Source organism: Poecilia latipinna, unplaced genomic scaffold (genome assembly GCF_001443285.1).
Source record: "Poecilia latipinna isolate Pla-1442-1.1 unplaced genomic scaffold, P_latipinna-1.0 Scaffold2753, whole genome shotgun sequence".
NCBI classification, from domain to species: domain Eukaryota; kingdom Metazoa; phylum Chordata; class Actinopteri; order Cyprinodontiformes; family Poeciliidae; genus Poecilia; species Poecilia latipinna.
In genome coordinates this window covers 28,459-40,475 of record NW_015115369.1, presented here as the reverse complement: position 1 = coordinate 40,475, position 12,017 = coordinate 28,459, and the positions used below count along the sequence as shown (strand labels likewise).

The 12,017-nt window shown below is 39.1% G+C and overlaps 1 protein-coding gene across 6 annotated transcripts in view; it reads left to right on the top strand.

The window, feature by feature from the left end:
- LOC106939026 (brain-specific angiogenesis inhibitor 1-like) overlaps window positions 1-10,529 on the top strand; it is a 45,896-nt gene extending 35,367 nt beyond the window's left edge. For 4 of the 6 annotated variants that reach the window (XM_015021276.1, XM_015021275.1, XM_015021277.1 and 1 more), the window contains 3 exons: window positions 2,733-2,768; window positions 2,988-3,146; window positions 9,682-10,529. In XM_015021276.1, the coding sequence (XP_014876762.1) occupies window positions 2,733-2,768; window positions 2,988-3,146; window positions 9,682-9,876 (390 nt within the window). In that variant the 3' untranslated portion in view covers window positions 9,877-10,529. The remainder of the gene's footprint in view (window positions 1-2,732; window positions 2,769-2,987; window positions 3,147-9,681) is intronic. The other 2 variants (XM_015021280.1, XM_015021281.1) reach the window with 1 other exon arrangement.
- The last annotated feature ends 1,488 nt before the right edge of the window (window positions 10,530-12,017 follow it).

The following is a 12,017-nucleotide window of genomic DNA, read 5'->3' as shown; positions in this document are numbered from 1 at the left end:
TTAAAAATGCCAGAAAATTAAACTTTTTTATATATTACACCGTGTACAAAATAATGATGATTCCATTTCCACAACATGTGGAACACCTTGTGTAAATGAAACAGGTGTATTAGTCACTGCAAAAACATAAAATCTAACGACATTTTTCCCCATGTTATAAGTGAAATAAGCTGCCAATGGAACTAGCACCTTTCCACCAATATTAAGGAATTATTGATTTTAAACTCCTTGTTCTTGCTGAAAAGTTACTTGTAAGTTAGTTTTGTCTTATTTCAAGCATACTTAGATATTTGCACTTGAAACAAGACCAAAATTACTTTGTAAGATTTTGGTTTTTTGAACAGTATAACAGAGTAAATAATAAAAATAGATCTGACATTAGATTTGTTTGTCTTATCAGTTAAATTTCAGATTTATTGATAAAGTCATGTGATCTAATTTACATTTTAAATACGACTTCCCAGTTTTGGAAAATGTGTTTTTTTTTTTCCATCGTTTTGTTATTAAGTGCCAACTTAATTATTCATAAAATAATGCCAGCCCCATCAAAACAACAACCAGACATGCAATGTTGACAGATGTAAAACAGTTCTCTAAAGGCGGCAGTAATGTATCATTTCCACATGCAGGTGCATTGCTAAACCTATCACCTGGAAGTCCTTTCAGAACCAAGACTCTTGCACAAACAGGGAATATGATTTTAGTTTCAACCACACAGAAACTAAAATCTGTACGGTTGATTACTTTGGGAAATCCAGAGTCCCTGACAGCATGACCAAGCTGGACGGGGAACTTCCAGCCCCTGCCTCCTGCAGGGGTTTTCAACAGTTTTCAACATGCTTGAAATTGTCATTAATTATTTACTGCTTTATATGTGTTGTATAGATATGAGAGAGCAGCTGTAGCAGTCTGTTCTTTACTTCTGGTTATTCAGACGTTGGTCCCTGTTCTGTTAGTGTTTGTGAGGTTTTCTTCAGATGTGTCTGTAAAGTCACAGAACATTCAGAGGTTCTGTTCATCCAGAGGTAGACAGGTGGCTACGGCACATCGGGTAGGTGGCGCAACATTCCTGTTAGGTATAACTATGTCTGGTAATTCTGGAGATTAATCACCAGAATCTCCAGGAGGTAGATCAAACCTGTGGATACTTGAGACCTGCTCTACAAGCAGGTCTCTCTTGATATGCACTAATAAGCACAATGGAAACTGTTTTAGCTAACATATGCAGACTTATTTATGTCCACTCTTAGGGTTACAGCCATTCAGGTGTTTTTGTTTTTTTGTTTTTTTGTTTTTTGGAATATTAAAAAAGGAGCAAACAAGCAAATTTTCTGCAAATAATGTATGATTTAAAAAACATCCCAATTCCTGTTAAATAGTTACCTCTCCCCCACAGTTTGAAACATGGTGGTGGCAGTATCATGCTAGTTGGACTTAATTTAAAAATAGATGGAACTAAATATGAAGCAGCCCTGGGACAATAATAACATCTGGTGGATGTTCTTCTACTTCTGATAGATTGAACTGGCTTTAGTAACCTTGTAAGGACCAGAGGATTTATATATTCCTATGAATCCAGATAGACATGTAAATATGATTAAATATCACTTCTATAGAAAGAAAGTACATGTACTTAATGAGAAAGGCAAATTATACTGAAATCCTGACTGAACACACAAATGTGGAAATGAGACATTGTTTTTATATTTTTTTTGTCATAAACTTTTCAAATGACGAGGTAAAATCTTTAGATGGAATAAGTGGACCAAATGCTTGGAGTGTTCAGAATGATTCAGTTGGTCTGGTGGGGTTAGTTCAATGAAATATGATAATATGCAAGATGTGGAATGTAAAAACTGTAAATATCATCCTTTCATCACATCTTCTCATTTTTTTGCCTCATAATCCAGAGAAATCAGCATTTAACTTTAACCAAGTTGTTGTTTATCCTGCATCAGTCATGAATGATGCAGCATCTGTTATTAAACATAAACTAATCATTAATACAAGCAGCTGAAGGAACAATTAAGTTCTATAATTGCTTTCTGGAATAATTTATTGTACCTCATAACAGCGTTAGAGTGAGAAAGGATTCCCAGCTATGATCACCATATGAGGCAAACATTAAACTGAATAATCATTCCAATACTTAGAAGTATCATCAATTGCTGTCAAAACATTTCATGTTTTCATCACTTTGGTCATCTCCGAGCTGATGCATACCACAGCTGCTTGCTTCCACTCATAATGAGAAGCTTCTCTGGGCCCATGTTAGAGGAGCATCTGTAAAAAGGTTAGTTCTCTGTGAGCTCGCGCTACAGACAGCAGCATGTGAATGAGACGCCACGCCGATCAGCACAAAGTGGCTCAGACATCTGCCTGCTGGTGTCTTTTCACTCCGGGGCAAAACACACTTCCATAATGGCGTGAGAGGCAGCAGCTGCCAGAGGAAGCAGGCAACCTGAAGGTCAGGCCTTCCTTCAGCTCTCTGGGACAGCTGACCTAAAGGTCATTCGGTCACAAGCTGTTTGTTGAAAACGTGTGCCAGCGGGGTCTGAATAACCAACAGCAGAGCTCGCTTCGTCCCCCATGACTCACTCCTGTTAAGCCCAGGAAGACCTTTTCTAAAGCGGTTCATGTGGAGCTCCACTATTAAACACTTGAGTATTTCTGCTCACAAGGCCTCCAATATCTAGAAGGAATTTTAATCTCTCTGTCTCATCTCCCCCCAGAGACGAAAATCACGCTATGCAGAGCTTGACTTTGAGGTAATTGTAGTTTCTTTGCTTCCTACAGAGATTCTGAAACTTGCACCAAAAAGCCTGATGTCTGTTTTAAAGACCTCTACTTTTTTTAACTACATTTATTTTCTAGAACTGATAGTAATGTGCAGAGTAGGAACGTTTAATGTGCAGAGAAAGCAGAAGTAGAACTGATGGTAGTCTGTTCTATTAAACTTGTACGTAACGTGCAATGTTCCTGTGTAGAAAATAATGCACACCCGGAAACGGCACCAGGACATGTTTCAGGACCTGAACAGGAAGATTCAAAGTGCAGACAAGGATAGAGAGTCTCCACCTGTTGATGCCAAAGCTGCCAAAAGATGGAGTGTGTCCTCTACCGGCAGCGACAAGACCAACATGAGTGTAAACAGTTTGATTTTATTCTGCCCCTTCCCTTCTGCTATACTGAATGTTTCCCTTTCCCTCTAACCATTAGCACAAATTAACAGTGACATTAGCTCTCCTGTTTAATTGTCAATGCCTTGGTGCTGAACATGGTGGTTTATCGTTCTGTGTTGTTAGAATCAGAATAAATGAATGGTGGCTTCAAGCTGTGGGTGAGCATATGTAGCACTTCCATCAATACCAAATGCTGAGTGTGGAGATCTGATTGTAGTGACTTTCGTTTTGTCACATTACAACCACAACCTGCCAGTGGAAATGTATTAAGATTTGTTTTATTATTGAACAACACAGACAATGTGTAACTAGGGAAAGAGAGGAAAAGGCATGGTTTTTAAATAAAAACACTATTTCAAAACAGTAAAAAATCTTAAAAGTGTGGCAAATGTTCTTAAACTGCCCCTTTTAATTTGACACATCCAGAGGTTAGAAGCAGTTGCCCCTTCAGTTCATCTAGGATCCAGCAGTGTTTACACAGGATGAGTGCAGATATTCTCTGAAGGCCTCTGAGGTTTTTTACAGAACACACCTCAAAGCCCCCGTACCGCCTTCTCACTGTTAGCTCTCTGCTTCCCCTTAACCTAACATTACTACCAGGCGGGTTCACATCACTGCTGACAGAATGAAAAAATAAAAATAAAACCCAAGCAACCGATACAGTCTCTGTGGCCCAATAGTCACGAAACAAAAGAGCCTGAAGGTCTGTCCCTGCTAGTGTCTCATAAATAAAAACTCCCTATTAGTTTCTCGCATCCAGCAGAGATGTGCAGAGCAGCGACTACCTCTTAATGCAGGGCCAGCCTGATTGCCTTAGGCAGAATCTGATTTAGGGCCCTCGCGTCCTACTAGGAACATCAACATCACTAACAGTTTTTAAATATAGATTTAGTGAAGTCTGTGAGAGAGGGACCAGGTTAATTAGCCAAGCTTAAAATCAACCACCAATTATTGGCTATTATTTGCTGTGATGTATTTGTAAACAAACCAAGTTCGAACACAAAGATTACAGATAGCTTCAGATTCTAGCCATGGTAACACAACAATCAAACTATCAAGATGATTTTGTGCACTTTTACAAAGTAAACTTTTGAATTAAATCCTAAATGTAATTTTTTTTTATCTCTGCTGAAACCATTAAATAAAATTTGATAGTATTGTTAAATACTTATTTTTTCTCATTAAACAAATGCTAAAGTTTTATATATGTGGTCTCTGTTACAATTCAATCATTTATATTGGCCCTAGACCTTCAGCAGAAGTCTGATAGATTTTTTTAGGCAGACCTATGAAAACACTGTTGCAGTAATCAACTAAACTTAAATGCATGGATGTTTCTCAAGATCTTGTTGAATGACAAAATCTAATGAAAATTATTTATCTCTCAGTCTTACAATTCTAGGTCTATGAGATGCTAACATTGAAAAATATGTAGAGTTAACCCCTCTGAGCTTTTTTGATCTTTAAAGCAGTCTGCAGCCAGGTTGCTATGGAGATCAAACAGTGGGATATTATTAGGGGTTATTTAGTAAAATAGCAGCAAATTTGCTTATTTCATAGCAACCTTAATCTCTTCTCTGGTCTGTTTAACAACTACAGTCTCAGATCTACACAGTCCTCCAGCTCTGACAGCAGCAGAAACAGCAACATTATACCTGTTGGGGAAAACCTAGATTACATTTGCTTTGCATTGTCCCCACATGATGACAATGATACAATATGATCCAATAAAATATTAGATTCTTGATTAATATGAGTTTTTGCTATGTTGTTGTTTGGTGTTTTAACCCTTTGAAGACGAGGTCTAAATGGCCATCCCGGCGCGCAGTCTCTCTTCTCAGTGCGTCAGCGCTCGCTATGAAGCCATGTAGCGATAGCTAGCAAAACTACTACTAACACTGCACACACCACGAACTCTAACAACACACTTATAGTCTAAAAAACCTAGTAAAATCCACAGCATGGCTGCACCCTAGTCTCTTGCCATATCCAAGTCCCCCCGCCCCCGTCTCTCTCTGCGTGTCTCCGTTCTACCTAGCAACAGACCGTCAACACATTTTCATTGGTTGTTTCGAAATGTGGTACATTTAGACCCCACAAAATAAGGCGGAAATGATCAATCTTATTTCTGGCTTTATTTTGAAGTAAATAACCACAAAACCAATATAAAAACACCACTTTTATAAAGTTTGAAGTCCGTGCTGTCCAACAGAGTTGAAATGAAAACTCGGTATGCGTCCATGTTATTACGAAGCCTTATAAATGCGTCACATGCTTGTACGCCGCACGGCGGGCAGCGACTCCATAGGGTTAAGATCTTGTTCAGTGTGCCCCTGTTTAACTTCAAGCCCCCATCCCTCCAAAAGGTCTCTGACATTCAGTCATTAACAAAAAACTAATTTAAATGTACATAAAAAAAATATTGTGTCATTATTATTGTCATGGTGTGGTGAATGGGAGGTGGTGAGGATGAACACTGAGACCCAGGTTGTGAAGAAAATGATTAATTTAATGATGAAAGCTCAAACAGTCCAATACAGGCGTCACGGCATAGAGTATACCACACAGCTAATTACCGGTAGCAACTGATACACAGAGGACAGAAAACGAGAGCTAACGCTAACCAGGACTTCGCAGTCCAACTGGAGAGCATAGACGTTCGACAACAACTACTGACATTAGACGAGGACCCGACAAGAGACACAGGTGGACTTAAATCCACAGGGAGGGTAATCAGGAAACCTAGACACAGCTGGGATCAATCAACAGGGAGGACAGGACATCACAGAGACTCACACGGGAACAAGGACACAGACAAAACCAAGAAATAAATACACAAAAACACAGATCGTCACAATTGTTATTATAATTGCTTTGCCTTAAATTATTAAATGCTGTATTTTATTCACGCTATTTTATTTGAAAAAGGTAACTTCACTTTACAGTTTTTAAGACCTTTCTGAGTTTTCTGCAGTTTTAAGAACAAAGAAGAAGAAAAAATAACTGTGTACGTGAGGTCAGTCTCTACCATTCAAGTCAACAAAGAGATTAGAATGCAAACCTGAAAGAAAAAGAGTTGGCCTGGAGGAGTCATAGGAAGCAAGGGGTCAAGCATATATGGCTATTCCTGTCATGATAAATTTTGCTGGATCATAAATCGTCTCAAAAATTATTGCAATAAATGATAATGTTGTTTGACATCATTTTCAGGTAATAGATCTGAAAATGATGCGAACTTGCATAAGAATGCAAGTTCGCTCTCTCAAAGATTAATGAGCTTTAATTTTTTACAGAACATTTCACACTGAAACAGGAATAATAAAACATAACCAGAATCAATAAACATAAATGTAGTATAAACCACACACAACCACAGCCATAAATAAAATAGACTATGACATTTTTGTAAAAGAATTTCCCTTCAAAAAATATTAATCCTTAAAATGGAAATTATTGACCTTATTTTATCATGCAATTAATTAATTGTTCATTGCAACAGTCTTATATATGCCCCATTTGTTTCAAATTTCATTGCATCTTTCTTTCTGGCTTCTTAAAGGGCATGTTAGTTTTTTTCATTTTATATAAATACTGATAAATAAATTCAGTTCTTTTTCATGCCAATTTTCTCAAAGATTCACAGATTCGCTTTATTTTTAACTTTAGACTATCAACATAAAATTAAAAATAACTGTATCACTCTGCTTAAGAGCAGTCCTTAAGGTCATACATGAATGAGGCATAACATTATGACCGACAGAAGAATGGACACTAATTATCTCATCATAACAGCTTTGTGGCAAGTATAGACCTTCAAATTCAAAAATTCTTTATTAATCCCAAAGGGAAAATAAAAGTTATTGTAACTCATATTAATTCAAATTCTTCAAAGAGTTACTGTAGACATTAATGGCTTTTGGCAGGAAAGATCTCCTGTAGCAGTCTGTAAAAAGCCTCTGACTGAAAATACTGTGTTTGTCTAAGACAGTCTCATGAAGAGGATGGTCAGGGTTAATTTTCTTAATTTTATGTAAAATCCATCTTTGCATCATTATCTGCAGAGGTTCCACAGTCGTCCTTAGAACAGAACTAGAACAGAACCAGTCTTTTTATCAGGCTGTTGAGCCTTTTTATGTCCCTGGTTCTGATGCTGCTGCCCCAACAGATGACGGATGAAGAGATGACGCTCTCAACAACAGACTGATAGAAGATCCGCAGCATCTTGTTGCAAATCTTGAAGGATCTTGGCTTCCTCAAGAAGTCCAGTCTGCTCTGTCCTTATAGATGCTTCACTGTTGCGTCTCCAGTCCAGTCTGCTGTCCAGATAAACACAGAGGTATTTAAATTCCTCAACCACCTCCCCTTGGAAAGTAGGGTTTGGTCTAGCCCTGTTCCTCCTAAAATGTACAATAAGCTCCAATTATTAGGGCAGAAAAAACATCATAAAGATGTGAGCAAGTTTGAAAGGGAGCAGAGCGTGATCACCTGCAGATGCAGATGTCTGGTGTCCGTGTTCTGCAGTGTGCAATATCTACTAAAGAATGTTCATGAAGGCCCATTGAGGCACATGAGGAATGAAGGCTGGCCCATGAGGTCTGTCTCAACACTTGTGGGAGTGTAGCTCAGAGTATTAACGAAGATTCTGACAGAAATTTGACAGAATATGAGCACATTAAGATCTTGGGCCAACTCAACCTCTGTGGGATGTTATATACAAACAAGCCGATCCTCTTCCAGAACTTCAAGGATCTGAAAGCATCAGCAGAGTTCAACACACTAGCAGGAAGGTCATAATGTTATGCCTGATATCTCTACACAGTATGTCTATATTTGCCTCAGCTGTCAACCCAAATTGTTTGTAAAATTTTGGTGTTCTGTCACCTGGTGCAACTTATGTGGCTATCAAACATTAAATCAAAACAACATATTAAACATTCTTATATTTGTTGTGGAACTGACGTGTTAGAAGTGTGACCCCACTGCCGCCCTGAGTTTTTAGGGCTCTACAAACCTGCAAGGAGCCCATGGTCATTATGCTGAATGACACCAGCAGCCAAACAACCAGCACTGCCTCTCTGCTTCTCCTGTTTCATTATTAACCAATTTATTACATCACTTGTAGAATTTTGTTGAATTGACTCTGCAAGGAAAAGGGAGGTTTGGAGGGAGGGACATTCATGCCACTTCATGCTTGCATTGAGCTCCTTTACTGGAAAGCACATATGCTTTCCTTATTATTCATATTTTAGTTGATTCACTGAAAAAAATGTTTGTTTTTTTGTTTGTTTTGCAAAAATATAGCTTTAATTTCCATAACCACCATTTTCATTGAGATAAGATACATTTATTATCCTGTCTGTAGGTATTGCTAAATGAGTTTATGGTGCTGTGAAAAGTATTTGCCTCTTAACAGGTTTCTTCTGTTTTTGCTTCCTTGCCACCATCAGTCAAAGACAAACTGAGTTAAAAATAAAATCCTGTTTTCGGATTATTCTTTTTTTTATTGGGGAAAAAGCCAAAGTAAAATTCCATATAGAAACCAACCTTGGTATTTGTGAAAACAAATTAAGAACTAGTTGTTCCACTGTTTGGAACCCTTCAAAAAAAAAGGGGGGAAAAAATCTACTTTGATTTTGTCTCCACACACACACACACACACACACACACACGCACACACACACACACACACACACACACAGAGTTGTGAGATGGGCCTTTGTGTTTCCTTTGATCAGCAGGATTGATTGGGGTTACTGTAAGAAAAACAAAGTCATAATATGTGTTGATTGTGATTAATTTGTAAAAGCAATAGCATGCATTATCTCTGTGTGAGAACTGCTGGACAAGTCGCTGCTCTAGCCTCCTCTCTGCTCTCTTAGCCAATCTCACTGAGGTTCTCTGGAGTCCTCAACCATTACAAACGACTTTCCGAATTGATAGATGTTGACTTTGTTTTTCATCTGTTCTTGAATTTCTATAGTCCACACTATATTGTCCCAGGTTGGTGTAGATATTTATTTTCCTTTAATAAATAAAATAACTTGCAAATGTTTTTCTTTTTCTTTTCTGAAAGGTTACCTTTGTCTGATGGTAAAATTTGTGAGATGATCTGGAACATTTAGTTACAAAAAGCAAAAACTGAAGAAATCCATTCAGTCTTCTTGCACTTTACATAAGAATTAAAGTAGAAACCTTAAGTTGATGTAGTTTATATTGAGTTTATATTATGAAGTAACTTTCAGGCCACCGTCAGTGTACAGGAGCCGACAACCTGCCTGTTTTCTTCTTTCCCACCTGAACCAAATGAATGATTCATCTGCAGCACCTTATGACATGCTGAGAACCAGATTCAGTCATTACTTTAACTGTGCTCCAAAAGAGACACATCTGAGACATGCAGGATGCCAGCTCTGGGACGCTGGAGTTGGCCACTTCTGCTTTATTCAAATGTTTCTCAAATAAAATAAGGTGAGTTTTCTCATTGTGTCCTTTTCTGCAGGATAAGCAACAGACCCCCAGTAAGAGGGTATGGGAGGGCATCCGCAAACCCCACTCACCCCCTTCCTGGGTGAGGAAGGAGCTGGAAGCGGTGGCGGCGTCGCCCCTGGAGCTGCAGACGGTGGAGTGGGAGAAGAGCAGCGCCACCATTCCCCTGGTGGGCCAGGAGATTATGGACCTGCAGACGGAAGTGTGACCAGGGTCTCACACCCCACGGCTCCCTGCCATCTTCAGTGCTGTCACCACACACACTCACACACACACACGCACACTCTTGCACACTGCCATGCTCAATACAAAATGAAGTGGAGTCCTCTGCAGGGACTTAAATCGGAGGAGGGCTGAGGACCAGATTCACAGGGTTGGAAAATGGAGTTTGGAGCGAAGAGTTTCATTTGATACTTTGATGTGGCTGAAAAGTGGATTGTCCGGACAACAGTCAGCTGACTCATAACAAGAGACTGAGTGCTTCTACGTGTGCATCATCCAGATGTTCTAAACAGCATATCCATGCTCCCCCTGTATTCAACTGTTACCATGTAATAATCCTGATGTGTCTCTTGGCTAATATTGAGGCTGTCCTGATGGAGGCTGATGTTAAGCTCAGCTTCAGATGCCTTTCAGTGACACTAAGCTGGGTTTAAGGACCTGGACTGGTCCCAATCTGCTCCTCAGTACCGATCTGGGCACAGTGATTTGAGCATGCTGAGGTGAACAGGACTGTGACCTGACGGAGGATAAAAAGCAGGGAGAGTTCAGAGACTGTGGTGTGGGCGGGGCATGTGTGGGCTGCTGGCCCTGATTGGCCCGTATCATCCAGTGGGAGCCCAGCTACTTAGAATTCATAAAGTAAAGACACCCTGAGAAGAACAAAGCTCAACATGTTGGCAGTCTGGAAAAGTGAACCGAAAAGACCCTTGTGTGTGCGTGCATGTGTGTGCGTGTGTGCCCTGAGAAGCACATTAGGACGCGGCTCTACTTATATATGACTCATTGGTTGACGGTGATGACATCCAATGAGGTCATCAGACGGTGTGTGTGTGTGTGTGTGTGTGTGTGTGTGTGTGTGTGTAGGCTGCACAGAGGGGAAGCACAAGGCTCACCTGGAGTCCTGATGTATAGCATTGTAATTATTTCAACAGAGTTCTACAGAATGGATTTTAGCCTATAAATATCTTTCTTACTGTGCTTGAGGATAGTTGTTCTCATTATTATGAATATGAACATGATTATTCTGATACTGATAAGCCCCCACCCATTGACCCACCCATCACCCCCTCCCTTGACTCATCAGGGTACTGGACTACAAGTGTTCTGTATCGCTATGTAACTGTGTGTGTTTTGATATCACCACTGAGTCATTCAGATATGTGTTTGTCTGTCACCCCCTCACCCCCACACCCCCTCTCCCATAACCCCATGAAGCCATCCTTACCTCCAACACAGATCTCCCCTCACCCCCCATCCCCAGGTCATGCACCCTACTGCTTTTTTGTTGATGTACAGTTTTCAGAGCACAATATGAATGTGTCTTATTTCTAATAAAAGCATATCTATGTAATGAATCTTTCTGTCTGTTCCCTGATGATAAAGGTGCCTTGCTACAGTCTTCAGACCTCTAAAACTTTTCAGTTTCCTAGAGGTGGGCGGATCGATAAAAGATATCAATTATATCGATACCAAAGTATCAATATTGGATCGATACCAGTGTGTTAAAATCAATACTTTAGTTTCAGATTCCATTTTCTTTTGTATTATAGTTTCTCAACTCAATATCTTTTTATTTGCTCTCAAATGGTTATTTGTTGCACTTTATTTAGAAAAAATACACACAACTCATGTTAATGTGATATCATTGTGTTTTATAGATGCCAATAAACTTTGTCCAAATTCTGTCCAAGGATTGAACAAAATAATTCCAAGTAAAAACCACAGAAACATTTAAATGTCAGTAATTATATTACAAATTTAAATAAAAAGTGTCTATCAGTATTGGTGATACTGGCCAAATATTTCATTGGTATCAGATCAATACCAAAGTATGCAGTATCACATACCTCTACTACTTGCCACAGGACTACTACAAACATAAAAAATGTTTTAAACATTTTAACTGATGGATGCAAACAAAGGAGTGTGTAACTGAGAAAAATGGAATGTAGTAAATAAAAATCTTTTCTTGCTGGACTGTACTGTACGTTTATATTCAGTACAATACTTTGTACCCCCACCATTGTGGCAAATGTGTGTGTGTAATGGATGGTTGGAACTGAAACTGCAATTTCGTTGTCTTTCTGACAATGACAATAAATTCTTCTGATTCTGATTCTGATTCTG